The 17459-nt window shown below is 40.7% G+C and overlaps 1 protein-coding gene and 1 pseudogene across 4 annotated transcripts in view; one reads left to right on the plus strand and one right to left on the minus strand.

The window, feature by feature from the left end:
- Nucleotides 1-1359: 1359 nt before the first annotated feature.
- Nucleotides 1360-4236, plus strand: LOC105748957 (histone H2A.Z-like; annotated as a pseudogene).
- A 7719-nt stretch (nucleotides 4237-11955) lies between these two features.
- The window catches only part of TMEM50B (transmembrane protein 50B), a 34707-nt gene continuing 29203 nt past the window's right edge, over nucleotides 11956-17459 (minus strand). For all 4 annotated transcript variants that reach the window (XM_033418217.2, XM_004264525.3, XM_049709758.1 and 1 more), the window contains 2 exons: nucleotides 16605-16662; nucleotides 11956-13406 (listed from right to left, as the gene is read on the minus strand). In XM_033418217.2, the coding sequence (XP_033274108.1) occupies nucleotides 13361-13406; nucleotides 16605-16662 (104 nt within the window). In that variant the 3' untranslated portion in view covers nucleotides 11956-13360. The remainder of the gene's footprint in view (nucleotides 13407-16604; nucleotides 16663-17459) is intronic.

The raw sequence follows: 17459 nt of genomic DNA on the forward strand, positions 1-17459 counted from the left end.
TTTTATTTCATTTACCATCACTTACCTCTGTCCATAGTGTTTTTTAGAAGTCTGCATAGTCACAAGTTATGCTGCTTTCAACTACTGGGAAACAACTGTGTATCCCTAAGGTGCCCCAGGGCCCTCCAAAATAACTTTGCTTTATGCCAGAAAGACTGTATTTTAGGCGAGAACATCCTAAACCATCCCAACTGTTTGGTGAGAGTTCGAATCCACACAGGCATCTCCCCGTGGAGCAGTCAGACCTCCCACTCCTCAGTGCTCACAGGCTCTCCTAAGAAGCAACAGCTCTCTGATGGGGATACAGTAAAAGTGACCTCTTCCTCCTTGCTTCCAGCTTGTGGTGAGGGAAGATGGCCAGCTGCCTCGGGAGGGCACAGAAGCTGGTCAGAGTGGATACTTGGAGTAGCACTTGGCTCCGGGGAGGGATCTGGTCAGTGCCATTTGCCGACACTCTAGGAAGACTGAGATGCCACCTAAAATTTCAAACCGATAATGAAATACAGGCAGGAGTGGCTTCTCCAGGCCCCCCATTTATTAAAAAAAGGGGGGAGGCAGACCCCCCCCCAGGGTTTCTTTACGTACATACCCCTGGTTAAAACGTAATCGTTTGCAAAAGACATTAACTACTTTTCCCTTGTAATTAAATAGTGCTGTGAATAACAATTTGTAATAAATATGAATTGGACTTGTTTCACTTTTGCATTCAAATGAATAGAACTATTTGATATTGTCCCTGTAGATAATAAGTGTACTTTTTGTAGTTGAGAGAATGAGAGAAGGCCTAAGCCCTCCAAGAGCTGATGAGTCCACATAGGACTCTGAGGCCCTTGCCAATGGGCAAGTAAAGGGCCTGGCATAAAATTCAATTAACCAATTAAACCGATATGCTTCTTTACTAGCTCCTTTCTGAAGTGTTGCTGTGAACCTTAGTATGACTGTGTGTAACTCCAGCTACCCCAAACACTTCTCAAGTGGCCAGCCCCATGCTACAACTAAAAGATGAACACAGCACCAATAGTTAGGGCCATGTGTACGTTTGTATAGGTTGTGCACTGCACAACCCCAGGGGTGCCATTTACATACACAGAATACAAATGTATTTGGTTCCTTTGAGATTTAGAATTTCCTCATGAAAAACTGTCAAAATTAATGGTAAGGGGGCTTCCCTGGTGGCGCGGTGGTTGACAGTCCGCCTGCCGATGCAGGGGACACGGGTTCTGCCCCGGTCCGGGAAGATGCCACATGCCGCGGAGTGGCTGGACCCGTGAGCCATGGCCGCTGAGCCTGCGCGTCCGGAGCCTGTGCTCCGCAACGGGAGAGGCCACGGCAGTGAGAGGCCCGCGTACCGCCAAAAAAAAAAAATTAATGGTAAGGTTTCCATGCTAACTTGCAAAATCAGTTTTAAAACTTATTACACACCAAAAAGCCACTAGTAGACTTTAGATGGTAACATGAATTTCTTTTTACTGTTTTCCAGCGATTTTCTAGAGAATATTCCTTTTCATAATGAAATAATGGGAATTCCCTGGCGGTCCAGTGGTTAGGACTCCGGGCCTCCCCTGCAGGGGGCACGGGTTCGATTGCTGGTCGGGGAACTAAGATCCCGCGAGCCATGCAGAGCGGCCAAAATAAATAAATAAAATAAAATTTGATGAAATAATGTCACAAATTTTGTATAAAATGAAAGCTCAGTGCTCTGGTCCAAGAGATACTGGGATGGAAGAGACTGAAAACAGGCAGATTTCAGGATAAGGTTATATACTCCCCCTCCCCCCACATCTGGGTTTTTCTTCAACCAGACAAGAAGCATTTATATATGTAAAGATTATAATTTGTTACACACAAATTGTATATCTCCTCTGTCATATCACAGGGCCACTTTAGTTCAAGTCTACATACTGCTGTTAGTAAAAATTACAACGAACATGTTCTGTTTGACTTATTAATCAGTCTCTTTCCACACAAGGTATTTTAATAATTATAAAGGAGAAAAATAGCTACTTTACAGTGGAGATACCTGGAGGACACCACCTTGGGCATCAAGGCAGGCAAAGTTAAAATCACCAGTACTGGGACAGATGTGTGCTTGCTTTGATGTCCTGAAAACATAAGCTCTGTGTTATTCCTGCCCAAACTGTATAAGCAGAATCTACTCCTGATGGGACATCAGACAAACCAAAATTGAGGGGCATTCTACACAACAGCTGGTCTGCATTCTTCAAAAATACCTAGCCATGGGCTTCCCTGGTGGCACAGTGGCTAAGAATCCACCTGCCAATGCAGGGGACACAGGTTCGAGCCCTGGTCCAGGAAGATCCCACATGCCACAGAGCAACTAAGCCCGTGTGCCACAACTACTGAGCCTGTGCTCTAGAGCTCGCAAGCCACAACTACTGAGTCCACGTGCCACAACTACTGAAGCCCGTGCGCCTAGAGCCCGTGCTCCGCAACAAGAGAAGCCACAACAATGAGAAGCCCACACACTGCAATGAAGAGTAGCCCCTGCTCACCGCAACTAGAGAAAGTCCACAGCAATGACGACCCAACACAGCCAAAAATAACAACAAACAAATAAATAAATGTATTTAAAAAAAAAAAAAAGAAAACCTAGTCATGAATGACAAAGGTTGAAGTTGTCCAAAGTTAAGAGCCACTAAAGGGCCATGACACCTAAATGCAATGTGTGATCACGGACTGGATTCTGGAACTGAAAATAACTTATTTTTCTTTACTATAAATCATACTAGTGGGGCACTTGGCAAAATTTGAATGAAGTGCTTAGTGCTGTATCAACGTTAACTTCCTGATTTTGGTATTGTACAGCAGTTGTGATTTGGGGAAATATACACGGAACTATTCAAGGGTAAAGAGCCATCCTGTCTGCAGCATATTGTCAAAGGTCTCAGAAAAAAAATAGACTAAAGCAAGTGTGGTAAAATGTCAACCTTTGGGGAATCTAAAGTTTATACAGGAATTCTCTGAGTTATTTTTGTAACTTTCCTGTAAGTCTGAAGTTATTTCAAAATAAAGTTATTCAATCTCTACGTTGATAACTTTCATAACAGGAAGTAAATACACTTAGCCTCATATTGAATCCCTTTTTGTCACCTGGACAAGGTGCTCCTAAATCAAAGATCTGGTGATCTCCGCACTGTCATTATCCACGGGGCTCTAGAAGGTTTGCCCTGCCACACTGACATGTAGAAATTTAAAATATCCTATTTGCTGCAGCTTAAAGAATTGAAGAGGCATATACTATCATCTAAAAACCCTACGTAGCAGTTTGAATCGTGGCGCGACGAAGCCGTAGGCGGCAGGTTCTCGCTGGGTGTCTGACTAGTACTTTCTCTGCCTTGCTTGTTTGAGCTTCAGCAGAATTCGAAATGGCTGGCGGCAAGGCTGGGAAGGACTCCGGAAAGGCCAAGACAAAGGCGGTTTCCCGCTCGCAGAGAGGAAATACGGTGGGCCGTATTCATGGTCACCTGAAATCTAGGGCGACCAGCCATGGACGTGTGAGCGCGACTGCCGCTGTGTACAGCGCAGCCATTCTGGAGTACCTTACCGTGGAGGTACTTGAATTGGCAGGAAATGCATCAAAAGACCAGAAGGTAAAGCATGTTACCCCTCGTCGCTTGCAACTTGCTATTCGTGGAGATGAAGACTTGGACTCTCTCATCAAGACTACGATTGCTGGTGGTGGTGTCATTCCACACATCCACAAATCTCTGGGAAGAAAGGACAACGGAAGACTGTCTAAAGGATGCCTGGATTCCTTATTATCTCAGGACTCCACATACTCTAACAGCTGTCCAGTGCTGGTGATTCCAGTGGACTGTATCTCTGTGAAAAACACAATTTTGCCTTTTTGTAATTCTGTTTGAGCAAGTTGGAAGTTTAATTAGTTTTCCAATCAACCAAATTTCTGCATTCTAGTCTTAACCATATTTAAGTGTTACTGTGGCTTCAAAGAAGCTATTGATTCTGAATTAGTGGGTTTTGATTGAGATGACTGTTTTTAAAAAACTGTTTGGATTTTAATTGTGATGTAGAAGTTACAGTAACAAACATTGGGTTTTGTACTGACATTATTTCCACTCTGGTGGATAAGCTCAATAAAGGTCATATCCACCCCCAAAATAAAATAAAACAAAATAAATGTTTAAAAATTAAAAAATTAAAACCCTATGTAAAATGACTTAAGCTGTGTTAAATCTGCTACCAAAAAAAACAAAAGTACTGGCAGGTTCAAAACAAAAACCAACCGACTCCAGATTCTTTTTAAGGTGGCATGCCACCTTGTGACAAAAAGCCAAAAAGCCATCAAATGAGGAAGGAAAAACCACTGCAGGCAAAGCCACCAGGGAAAGAAGGACCCAGCTTTATTGATCACTTACTGTTTCCAGGCACCACGAGGCATTCCCTCATGTTAATTCTCAAACCACACTTACAGAGAGACAAACAGCCTCGGGGGTCACATAGCTAATAAATAGCAGTGGCAGAATTAGGGAAAAGCAAATCAACCTGAATTTATAGTCCCCCAAGAATCCCAGCTCCAACACCAGAAATCTCCAGTAACAATGCAACTGGAAATACTCTTCCTCCTCTCTCCATCCTCATCTTTTCTATTCTGCATGTCAGGCTGGCCACTGGCTTTTCCCAAGATCACAACATCCACACCTAAGTTTCCCTCTCCTTTTAATTCCCTGCATTCTATCTATTCTTCTAAAGTCACCAGAGCAGCAGTTTCCCCAAATTTTATTTCTCAACATGTTCCAGGAGATAAATTTCCAGGACTCAAGGATGGAAAACACCACAGAATTGACACTTCCTTCCTGAAAACATACAAGACATAGTGTATAAAAAGCTCTAAGAAAAAAACTTTACAGGAAAAAAAATGTTTTAACCTAGTCCAGCCAAGGGTCTCCCAAGGTTCTCTGACCAGCGCACACTTTTTCCTAAAGCAACACCAAGGTTCTAGGGCTGCTCGGGAAATGCTGACTGTGAGAAGAGCAGGACTTCGCCCTCAGGAAGAAAGGGCCTGAGCTGTGATTCTGATCCATGGGCAAGTCACTTCACCTCTCCAGATAAAAGTTCCTACATCCAATTGTGAGGATGGAATGAGACAATACACAGCACATAGAAAGTTCTTGATACAAGTTAGCAATCAGCATTGAGCAGAAAAATGACATGACGAAATAGGGCCCTCCAGTGGGAAGATTTAGCTGACGGCGGAGTATTAAATGAGGAAAGAAATGATGGACCATGATAGGAATGATGATGAAAAAATGCTATGCTAAAGGAAGATCAGGTCAATCAGAGTTCTTTATAAACTGCGGTCGAACTTCATTATTTGCAAGTTCACTTACTCGATAAAACATTTATTTGTAACTCCCAAGTCAATACTCGTGGCACGCCCTGGTCATTTTCGGATATGCTTTGAGTGGTAATTGAGGTCGCCTGGCCCACAGATCCCCAGCTGAGGTGGAACGAGATGAAGCTCTGCCTTCTTGTTTCAGCTCTCATGCTGTAATGTGTCCTTTCCACAGCCTATTTTGTGCCACCTTTTTCACATTTTTATGTCTTGTTACTGATTTCACTGTGTAAAATGACCCCCAAGACTGGAATGGGCCTTACGGAAAAAATGCATGAGTTAGAAGCTTCCTTGGGGCATATGTTATAGTGCTGCTTTGAGCTCAAGCTTATGAATCAACTATATTAAACAAGGACTGTTTTTTTCTTTTTACTAGTTATCCAATACACAGTTATATTCAAGTGTCTCCAATTGTTCCAATAATATCCTTTGCAGTTTGGGGGGGTTTCTTGTTTTGGTTTTTTTTTTTAATACATCTTTATTGGAGTATAATTGCTTCACAATACCGAGTTAGTTTCTGTTGCACAACAAAGCGAATCAGCCATATGCATACACATGACCCCATATCCCCTGCCTCTCGAGCCTCCCTCCCACCCTCCCTATCCCACCCCTCTAGGTCATCGCAAAGCACAGACCAGATCTCCCTGTGCTATGCTGCTGCTTCCCACAAGCCAACTATTTTACATTCAGTAGTGTGTATGTCAATGCTACTCTCACTTCACCTCAGCCTCGCCCTCCCACCCCATATCATCAAGTCCATTCTCTATGTCTACCTCTTTATTCCTGCCCTGCAACTAGGTTCAGCAGTACCATTTTTTTTTAAGATTCCATATATATGCGTTAGCATACGGTATTTGTTTTTCTCTTTCTGACTTACTTCACTCTGTATGAGTCTCTAGGTCCATCCACCTCACTACAAATAACTCAATTTTGTCGCTTTTTATGGCTGAGTAATATTCCATTGTATAAATGTGCCACATCTTCTTTAACCATTCATCTGTTGATGGACATTTAGGTTGGTTCCATGACCTGGCTATTGTAAATAGTGCTGCAATGAACATTGTGGTGCATGTCTCTTTTTGAATTATGGTTTTCTAACGGTATATGCCAGGTAGTGGGATTGCTGGGCCATATGGTAATTCTATTTTTATAATTCTATTTTATGAAATTTCTCTCATCAATGTTTTACAGTTTTCTGAGTACAAGTCTTTTGCCTTCTTAGGCAGGTTTATTCCTAGGTATTTTATTCTTTTTGTTCCAATGGTAAATGGGAGTGTTTCCTTAATTTCTATTTCTGATTTTTTGTTGTGGGTGTATAGGAATGCCAGAGATTTCTGTGCATTGATCTTGTATCCTGCAACCTTACCAAATTCATTGATTAGTTCTAGTAGTTTTCTGGTGGCACCTTTAGGATTTTCTATGTATATTATCATGTCATTGGCAAATAATGAGTTTTACTACTTCTCTTCCAATTTGTATTCCTTTTACTTCTGTTTCTTCTCTGATTGCCATGGCTAGGACTTCCAAAAGTATGTTGAATAAGAGTAGCGAGAGTGGACATCCTTGTCTTGCTCCTGATCTTAGAGGAAATGCTTTCAGTTTTTTGCCATTGAGTATGATGCTTGCTGTGGGTTTGTCATATATGGCCTTTATTATGTTGAGGGAGGTTCCCTCTCTGCCCATTTTCTGGAGAGTTTTTATCATAAATGGGTGTTGAGTTTTGTCAAAAGCTTTTTCTGCATCTACTGAGATGATCATATGGTTTTTATTCCTTAATTTGTTACTGTGGTGTATCACATTGATTGATTTGAGTATACTTAAGAATCCTTGCATCCCGGGAATAAATCCCACTAGAGATCATGGTGTATGATCCTTTTAATGTGCTGTTGGATTCTGTTTGCTAGTTTAGGATTTTGTTCAGGATTTTTGCATCTATGTTCAGCAGTGGTATTGGTCTATAATTTTCTTTTTTTGTGGTATCTTTTTCTGGTTTTGGTATCAGGGTGATGGTGGCTTCGTAGAACGAATTTGGGAGTGTTTCTCCCTCTGCAATTTTTTGGAAGAGTTTGAGAAGGACTGGTGTTAGCTCTTCTCTAAATGTTTGATAGAATTCGCCTGTGAAACCATGTGGTCCTGGACTTTTGTTTGTTGGAAGATTTTTAATTATGGTTTCAATTTCATTACTTGTGATAGGCCTGTTTATATTTTCTAATTCTTCCTGGTTCAGTCTTGGAACATTGTACCTTTCCAAGAATTTGTCCATTTCTTTGTGGCTGTCCATTTTATTGGCATATAGTTGTTTGTAGTAGTCTCTTATAATCCATTGTATTTCTGCAATGTCAGTTGTGATTTCTCCTTTTTCATTTCTAATTTTCTTGATTTGCATCCTCTCCCTTTTTTTCTTGACGAGTCTGGCTAAGGGTTTACCAATTTTGCTTATCTTCTCAAAGAACCAGCTTTTAGTTTTATTAATCTTTGCTGTTTTCTTCATTTCTATTTCATTTATTTCTGCTCTGATCTTTATGATTTCTTTCCCTCTAATGACTTTGGGTTTTCTTTGTTCTTCTTTCTCTAGTTGTTTTAAGTGTAGAGTTAGATTGTTTATTTGAGATTTTTCTTGTTTCTTGAGGTGAGATTGAATTGCTATAAACTTCCCTCTTAGAACTGCTTTTGCTGCTTCCCATAGGTTTTGGGTCATCGTGTTTTCATTGTCATTTGTTTCTATGTATTTTTAAATTTCTTCTTTGATTTCTTCAGTGATCTCTTGGTTATTTAGTAGTGCACTGTTTAGCCTCCATGTACGGTTTTTTACAGTTTTTTTCCTGTAATTGATTTCCAGTCACATAGCGTTGTGGTCAGAAAAGATGCTTAATACAATTACAATTTTCTTAAATTTTCTGAGGCTTGATTTGTGACCCAAGATATGATCTATCCTGGAGAATGTTCCGTGTGCACTTGAGAAGAAAGTGTATTCTGCCACTTTTCGGTGGAATATTCTACAAATACCAATTAGATCTGGTCTATTGTATCATTTAAAGCTTGTGTTTCCTTATTTATTTTCTGTTTGGATGATCTATTTGGCGTAAGTGGTTTCATGGCTGTTAGCACTTGCCTTATGTATTGAGGTGCTCCTATGTTGGGTGCATAAACATTTATAATTGTTATATCTTCTTCTTGGATTGATCCTCTGATCATTATGTAGTGTCCCTCCTTATCTCTTGTAACAATCTTTATTTTAAAGTCTATTTTATCTGATACAAGTATTGCTACTCCAACTTTCTTTTTATTTCTATTTGCATGGAATATCTTTTTCCGTCCCTTCACTTTCAGTCTATATGTGTCCCTAGGTCTGAAGTGGGTCTCTTGTAGACAGCATATATATGGGTCTTGTTTTTGTATCCATTCAGCCAGTCTGGTCTTTTGGTTGGGGCATTTAATCCACTTACATTCAAAGTTATTATCAATATGTATGTTCCTATTACTATTTTCTTAATTGTTTTGGGTTTGTTTTTGTGGGTCTTTTTCTTTTCTTGTGTTTCCCGCTTAGAGAAATTTCTTTAGCATTTGTTGTAAAGTTGTTTGGTGGTGCTGAATTCTCTTTTAGCTTTTCTTTGAAAAGCTTTTGACTTCTCTGTTGAATCTGAATGAGATCCTTGCTGGGTAGAGTAATCTTGGTTGTAGGTTTTCTGTTTCATCACTTTAAGTATATCCTGCCGCTCCCTCTGGCCTGCAGAGTTTCCACTGAAAAATCAGCTGATAACCTCATGGGGATTCCTTTGTGTGTTATTTTTTGTTTTTCCCTTGCTGCTTTTAATATATTTTCTTTGAATTTAATTTTTGTTAGTTTGATTAACATGTGTCTTGGTGTGTTTTTCCTGGGGTTTATCCTGTATGGGACTCTCTGTGCTTCCTGGACTTGGGTATTTCCTTACCCATATTAGGGAAGTTTTCCACTATAATCTCTTCAAATATTTTCTCAGACCCTTTCTTTTTCTCTTCTTCTTCTGGGACCCCTATAATTTGAATGTTGGTGCATTTAGTGTTGTCCCAGAGGTCTCTGAGATTGTCTTCAATTCTTTTCATTCCTTTTTCTTTATTTTTCTCCTCAGCAGTTATTTCCACCACTTTGTCTTCCGGCTCACTTATTCTTTCTGCCTCCGTTATTCTGTTATTGATTCCTTCTAGTGTATTTTTCATTTCAGTTATTGTGTTGTTCATCTGTTTGTTTGTTCTTTAGTTCTTCTAGATCTTTGTTAAACATTTCTTTTATTTTCTCAATCCACACTTCCATTCTATTTCCAAGATTCTAGATCATCTTTACTATCATTACTCTGAATTCTTTTTCAGGTAGATTGACTATTTCCTCTTCATTTATTTGGTCTTGTAGGTTTTTACCTTGCTCCTTCATCTGTGACACTTTTGCCATCTCAATTTATTTATTTATTTTTTTAAAGATGTTGGGGGTAGGAGTTTATTAATTTTTTTGCTGCGTTGGGTCCCCGTTTCTGTGCGAGGGCTTTCTCTAGTTGTGGCAAGCGGGCGCCACTCTTCATCGCGGTGCACGGGCCTCTCACTATCGCAGCCTCTCTTGTTGAGAAGCACGGGCTCCAGACGCGCAGGCTCAGTAGTTGTGGCTCACGGGCCTAGTTGCTCCACGGCACGTGGGATCTTCCCAGACCAGGGCTCGAACCGTGTCCCCGTGCTTTAGCAGGCAGATTCTCAACCACTGCACCACCAGGGAAGCCCTCAATTTTTTTTTTAATGTGTGGGATTGTGTTCCTGTCTTACTGGTTGTTTGGCCTGAGGCTTCCAACACTGGGGATTGTAGGCTATTGGGTAGAGCTGGGTCTTGGTGCTGAGATGAGGAACTCCATGAGACCTCACTCCAATGAATATTCCCTCGGGACTGAGGTTCTCTGTTAGTCCAGTGGTTTGGACTCGGAGCTCCCACTGCAGGAGCTTAGGCCTGACCCTGGGCTCATGAACCAACATCCTGCAAGCCACCTGGGGCAGCAAAAAAAAAAAAATGAAGTAAAAAATAAAATAGACTAGGAAACTAACAGATATTTTAGGAAGAATATAAAAATAAAAATATAGACGAATCAACAACCGGAAGGTATATCAGTACTACAATAGTAAAAAAGAGGAGGAGGGAAAAGAAAAAAAAAAACAAAACAAAACGGGGTAAAGGCCTTGGCTGTGGAGGGCAGGGTGTAAGCAAGGGTGAGGTTTCGGCGGTGGCAGGGCCAATGCTCAGGACCCACAGGGCTGGAAAAGGCCCTGGGGGCTGGGGGTGGGGTGGGGCTTAGGCTCAAGGAACAGAAGGGGCCCAGGCGTGCCCCCCACCCCTGGTCTCAGATGACGGGAGACCTCACCTGGGAGCCCAGCAAGCTTTCTGAGCCTGAGTGGGCAGGGCAATCGCCCTCTGCTCCTCTCCTGCTCCTCCTGGAGCGCCCCTCCTCCCGCCTCTCCTTAACTCCCCTCAGCCTCCTTCCTATGCCCCCAGGACCAATGTGGCCAGGGGGAGCGGCGGTGGGGGGTGGGGCTTGGAGGGCAGGGGACCAGCCTGGGAGCTCATCAGGCTCCCCGGACCTGAGTGGGTGGGGAAAACACCCTCCGCTCCTCTCCTGGTCCTCCTGGAGGGCCCCTCCCACCTGCCTCTCCTGATCTCCCCAGCCTCCTTCCTATGCTCCCAGGACCAATGTGGCAGGGGAGTGGAGGAGGCCTTGGAGGGCAGGGGACTGGCCTGGGAGCTCAGCGGGCTCCCAGGGCCTGAGTGGGTGGGGCAAATGCCCTCCACTCCTCCCAGAGGGTCCCTCCTGCCTACCTCTCCTGAACTCCCCGGCCTCAGGGGCGTGGATGCTGTCTGGCCTCCACTTCTCCTCCCCGTTCTGCCCCCACCACGTCCCTATCGGTTCACTTGGGGGTTCCTCCCATCTCCTTGGGCATCAGGGTCCCCCATCAGCGGCCGGCAGGCACCCTAGTTGTGGGGAGACGCTAAATCGGCATCTTCCCACACTGCCATCTTGACTCTGCCCCAGGAGACCTTTATATTAAGGGAATCACATGTATCTTTAAATGGTTACAAAGGACCCTATTCTAACTCACAATGTCTGATAGGAGTGGATACTAACATTATCTTTTTTTTTTTTTAATGAGGAAACAAACAGGAAAATTAAGTGATTTGCTCACAATTAAAACAAATTCATGACAGAGTCAAAAACAGAAAAAACTGCCACTAGGCCTTCTGGATGGCCTTCATTAGCCTTCACATTAGCATTTCACAAATCTGAGTATAATATAGTTCTCCTGGAAATTTCCTGCTGGTCCAGAGGTTAGGACTCTGTGCTTTCACTGCCAAGGGCCCAGGTTCGATCCTTGGTCAGGGAGCTAGGATCCCACAAGCCGCATGGCATGCTCCACCGCCCCCCCCCCAAAAATATATATATATATATATATTTCTCTTTATTTTATAAAAGGAAACTGCTTCTTTGACCAGGTCCACTTGAGTAACTGCAAAATGAACAGCCAACCCACTTTTATAGTTCATTTTCTCCAACAGATTTAACAATACTAGAATGTGTGAGAAGTAATATTTATTGCAAGAGGTTAGAAGGGAGTGGAAACAAGTAATCAGTCTTAAAATTTGTTGGAAGCAAGACACAGGTTTTTTTTGAGGAAAAAACAACAAAGAAAGAAGTAATTAAACAAGATGGTATCTAGACAAAGGCACAGCATTCCACAACTGCTTCATGCTCTGTGCACAGTAAATCCTCAGAGAGGAGAGACATTAAGCAAAATAAGGCTTATATTAGAAGCTGCATATAATACCACTGATATTATTCTGTCTTACAACAAAAGGCTCTAGAAAAATCCCTCTGGAGGAAAAAAGTACAACACAAAACCTGTATAACAAAGGAAAGCAAAAGTAGAAATAAAGACCCAACTATCCCTCTGAAATCTCTCACGGGAATACACTCAGTGCAAATACAGTATTTCAAACTCAGCAAAAGAAGTTTTTGACTGGAGTAAGAACTTGCAGGTTAAAGATGTATTCTGCAGGAAGAGTTCACCTAAAGCTTGAGAGCTAGAGCAAAAAGACACTTGCAGTCAGTAACTGAGTGGATGAAATGCCTAATTTTTCACTAGGTCATAATAATCCCCTTTGGGAAGAAGTGCTTTATCTTGAAACTAATTGTTCCACTTTTTGTTATATGGTTCATGCTTTTAAGCTGCAGTTGTCTCAAACTTGCTTGATATAGAATTTTGTAATGTCAGATAATAGTAGGCTGTCAAAAGAGAACCATTTAAGCTGCTTTTGTAAGAAGCACGTTGCTGAGCTGCCTTACAGTCGTTTTACATCAACCATATAAAACTGAGCTTATCTGATCATGTATTAACCCTTCTCAAATAAAGTCATATGAGAGGAATTGTTTTTAAAAGAGGCTTTCAAACTAGTCCTTCAGACATTTTTAAAAATCTTCATATAAAAGTCCACTTTATACATAAGAACAAACATTTTTCCTTTAAAAAAAAAATCTCATTTTTAAGCCAAAATAAATTACAACTTGCTGAAATACCTTTTTTAATGGCTCAGCGCTTATTTCAGGTATATGGAGCTGTATTTTTTGCACATTTTGAAAATTAGAGATACTGAGACAAAGTAGTTAACTCTATAATTAGGTGATGATACAACCCTGGCTCAGGGAACAGATTAAGCTTTAAGTCTTCAAGAATAAAAAAACCAACACAGATCATCTCATCTATATAGTCTTATACTATGTACATATTAACAATCTATTCAATGAAAAAAAAAGGACAGAAATTTCATAAAACTATTTCAAAACTCAGAGCATAAAAGTGTAAAGAAACAAAACATTTAATGTACAATCTATTCCATTTGGCAATGTGTAAATTATATTGAGAGATAAAAACTTATCTACAAATAGAATATAACAAAAGGAAAATGTGATTTGAGAAGTGATCTCAGGTCCATAGCTCTTCAGTTCTTCCAAATTTATAGATCAGAGTGCTAGAAAGATATTAAAATAAATCATGAGGTAAAATCACATAGAAACGCAAAAGAGAATTTATTTTCTAAATATGCTTTGATGGGTACCTCACTGATCCCTTTGTATCAATTTCTAAAATTAAAGATTGTGGTGGTGTTGGTCTGAATTTGCTTGTTTTATAAAGCAGTTTGTTGACCTTGATGGTTGAGCTTAATTGAATATCTTTTCTTAAAGCCTGAAGTTACTAGATAGGTCACTTGTAAGGAAAGGGGGCATTTCTCATAGCAGCCGGCATGAGGGCCACTCACATCTCTACGATCCTACAATGTCTGAGCTACAAACACTGAAGCATCCTAACAGACCATGTTGAAATTCTTCATTCATTTAACAAATAATTACTGTACAGAGTACTGGCTGGGCACCAGGCACCTAGCTAAGCACTGGGAATGTGACTGTGAGTCAAAACAAGACAAATGTGCTCACTAATGGGAGACAATCAAATTCCAACTCAATGACACACATGGTACCAAGAGAGGGAAATACAAGGATCTGATCTAGTTAGAGGTCAAGAAGGTTTTCCTGAGGAAGTAGTGACTGAACTGAGATCTAAAAGAAGAGTGGGAATTATCTCAGCAAGGTATAAGGGAAGGAGCGGGGCAGAGATGGGACACTCTGGCAACGTGAGTTTGAGCTGTGGGTATGCTGGAGGTGGTAGATTTGAAATGTCAGCCACCCAAGAGGGGATAAGTAAGAATCTGGATATGTGGTTTAGACATGGAGATAGACAGCTGTGACTCACTGGCATATAGGCAATAACTGAAGTCCCAAGCAAAAAGGACCTCACCTAGAGAAAGAACGAGTTGAGAAGAGGCTTAGAACAGAACCTTAAGAAACTTCAAAAGTTAGCGGCCAGAGGGTGGAGGATCAGCCTGCAAAGGAAACAGAGGAAGAGTGGCCGGAGAAGTAGGAGTGCACTCTGGTGCTTAGAAAAGGCCTGGCACACAGGAAGCACACAGCTGGCTGGATAACTTGCCAGCCTCTGGGCATAGCGCATCGCTGATGCAGTGGTCACTGCCCATGTGAGCACAGGCCTTTAAACATACAAGGTTTCTGTTCATCCAACTGTCATTTATATAGACTCCTCTACCACTACAAATGGCTGAATCTGAATTTAAACTTGATCTCTCAACAGTGCCTAAGGTATCTTCATGAAAATTCACTGTATTCCCAGAAGGCTGTCAGTCACATGCCAAGAAATACAATCACAAGGCAGCAGAAACTGTCGAACATCTTTAAAAACCAAGAGTGTCCAAGGCCACAGTGCAATAAGAGGGAACCCAGGCAGGGCACAGTGGTCTCCCGGAGTTGAGGAAACAGAGTTGAGAGTTCAGGGAGGCCAAGCGGCTGGAGTGTGCAAGGCGGGATACAGAGAACTAGAGAGGGGGAGCCCAGGAGATCGGTAGGGGGTTCCCTTTGAGGCTTCTGCCAAGTGCTGACAGCAGATGCATGTGAGGAAACTACCCAAGAAAAGGGCAGGAATCACTGGAAAGAACAATTCCCAAAGCTCCCACAGGGCTGGGAAGACTTCAGAATCTCATAGCAGAGTGGAAAACCTCAGACTACGTGGAGAATCAGGAAGAATACTCAAAAGTGTACTGCCTTAGTAAGGGGGACATATTAATTCCAGACTAAAGCTGCTTTGGTCCTGCCTAACGAAGCTTAAAAGCAAAACTTGAAAGGATTGAACTGTTTCCAAGTGACCGAGCTGCATCCAGAACAAAGCTCAAAAGCATTTAAAGGAATACCACAAAGTCCAGCCCCCAATCAGCTTCATGCAAAGAAGCAAACAGGGGAAAAGAGATCCAGAATGAAAAAAATAAGTAGAAATAATCAATAGGAACAGACTAAGAATTGACACAATTAGACAAGGACACTGAAATAGTTATAAACATACTTCATATGTTCAAGAAGGCAGAGGAAAGCATAAGTATGTTAGGGAGATACATGGAAATTGTTTTAAAAAAAATCAAGCTAATAGAGATGAAAAATACAATGTCTAAGATGAAAAACATACTGGATGGGAGTCATAGCAGATTAGACATGACAGAGGTAGAGATTAGTGAACTTAAAGATTTAACTATCCCAAATGAAATACAGAGAGAAAACAAGAAAAGAGAATACTTGATGGAGTGATGGGGTAAGAGTAGGGGTGGAGAGGTAGGGCAAAAAAAAACATGAAAAGAACTAAGCACCAGTGAGCTGTGGGATGACTTCCCACAGCCTAATATACATGTAATTGGAAGCCAGAAGGGCAGGGTGGACAGAAAAAAATATCTGAAGAAATAATGTCCGAAATGATTCCCAATTTGATGAAAACTATAAATCCGCAGATCCAAGCAACTCAATGAACCCCAAACAGAAGAAATATGAAGAAAACTACACGACAGCACACCATAATCAAATTGCTTAAAATCAATGACAAAAACAAATTTCTTCAAGGCTTAGATCTTAATGCTTTTGTGAGAGGGGTATGGGGTAAGGGATATAATTTTATAAATGACGCCTAAAATACCTATCTTTACACTAAAAGACATTTCATTCTGGAAAGCAAAGGCTACAGGGCCTCATTTTGGAAGCTTTTTAGAAGATTGCCCCTAAAAAATACTTTTGATATTCTTTTATTTTTATACTTACTTTAAGTTATCTTAAAAACTTAATACAAAACCCAATTCACCAACCAGGTTTTGTATACGACATGCATAGTATGTATTAATTCTAATTTCTTTTTTTCTTATTTTATTAAAGGTACATGATATGGTTTCTTAACAAAACACAGGCTATGGAAGCAGCAGTTAGGGTTCAAATCCCCGTTCTGCGTTTGCTAGCTAAGCGGCCTTAAGTAAGCTCTGAGTCTTATTTCCTCATGTATAAAACGGGAGCACCACCTGTTTTACATACTTAAGATAATTAAGTGGGAATTTAAAAGGTAACATATATAAAGCATCTAGCTGAGGTCTTGGCACATAGCAGGGCCCCTAATTAAATGGCTTGTGTACGCTTTTATGCAATAGTAGAATTTTCACCTTTTAAAAGAAGTTCTATACATTGTAACTAATCCAAGAGATTTATACATGTTCCAGTGCCTATGCTGCTCTTATAATAAAGATGATGTTTCTATAAATGTTACAGGTGTATAGTTAAAAAATTAGGCAACTTACCTAAAAAATATAAGCGCATTTTGAAAAAACACAGCTAGTCCTGGATAAACATCAGTATCTGCACACACAAAGTAAAACAGATCAGATAATTACAAAAGGCAAACGGCAGTAACTAAGTATTCATGCCATTCATAATGACATGCTCTGTATATTATAAAACACTACTATTATTCATTAACTCTAAGAAATCCACAATGAAATTGAAGTAAGAAAATGACAATCTCATTCTCCCAATACAAAGGATTACTCTCACTCTGGATTAAAGACAATGAAATTATTAGGTTTTCTTTTTGTCTAAAGTAGTTGCTATGGTTTTAGCTGCATCGGAACTGCCGAGGAAGCAGCAGCTCACCCCTTCACTTCCTATGGCCAATACAGAAACACACAATGTTAGAAAGATACAAATTAAATTTTTGATGATGTAACAGTCTGTTCATTTTATTTTCTTTCATGAATTCAGGAGTTTTATTGCACAAATCTGACATATATGAAAAGAATCATTATAATTCATCATCATATTCTCCTGGAGAAAACAGTCCCTATCTTCATAGGAAGGAAAAAGAAAAATTTGGAAATTACTCAAACTTTTGTGGATATTTAACTTTTATAAAACTATCAATGTTGATTAAAAATACTAGTTGGGATGAAGAAATATTCAATTTGTAGCCTTTGATATCATAGCAAACAATATAGATGCATGGTTAAAAGCCCCAAGTTTGAGCAATACCCCTGGATTTGAATCCTAACTCTACCACTGACTAAATGTATGACCATGGGCAAATTATTTAACCTCATTATGCCTTACTTTCCTCATCTGTAAAATGGGCATTGTAACAGCACCTGCCCCACAGAGTG

This window comes from Orcinus orca, chromosome 5, assembly GCF_937001465.1.
Source record: "Orcinus orca chromosome 5, mOrcOrc1.1, whole genome shotgun sequence".
Classification (NCBI taxonomy): domain Eukaryota; kingdom Metazoa; phylum Chordata; class Mammalia; order Artiodactyla; family Delphinidae; genus Orcinus; species Orcinus orca.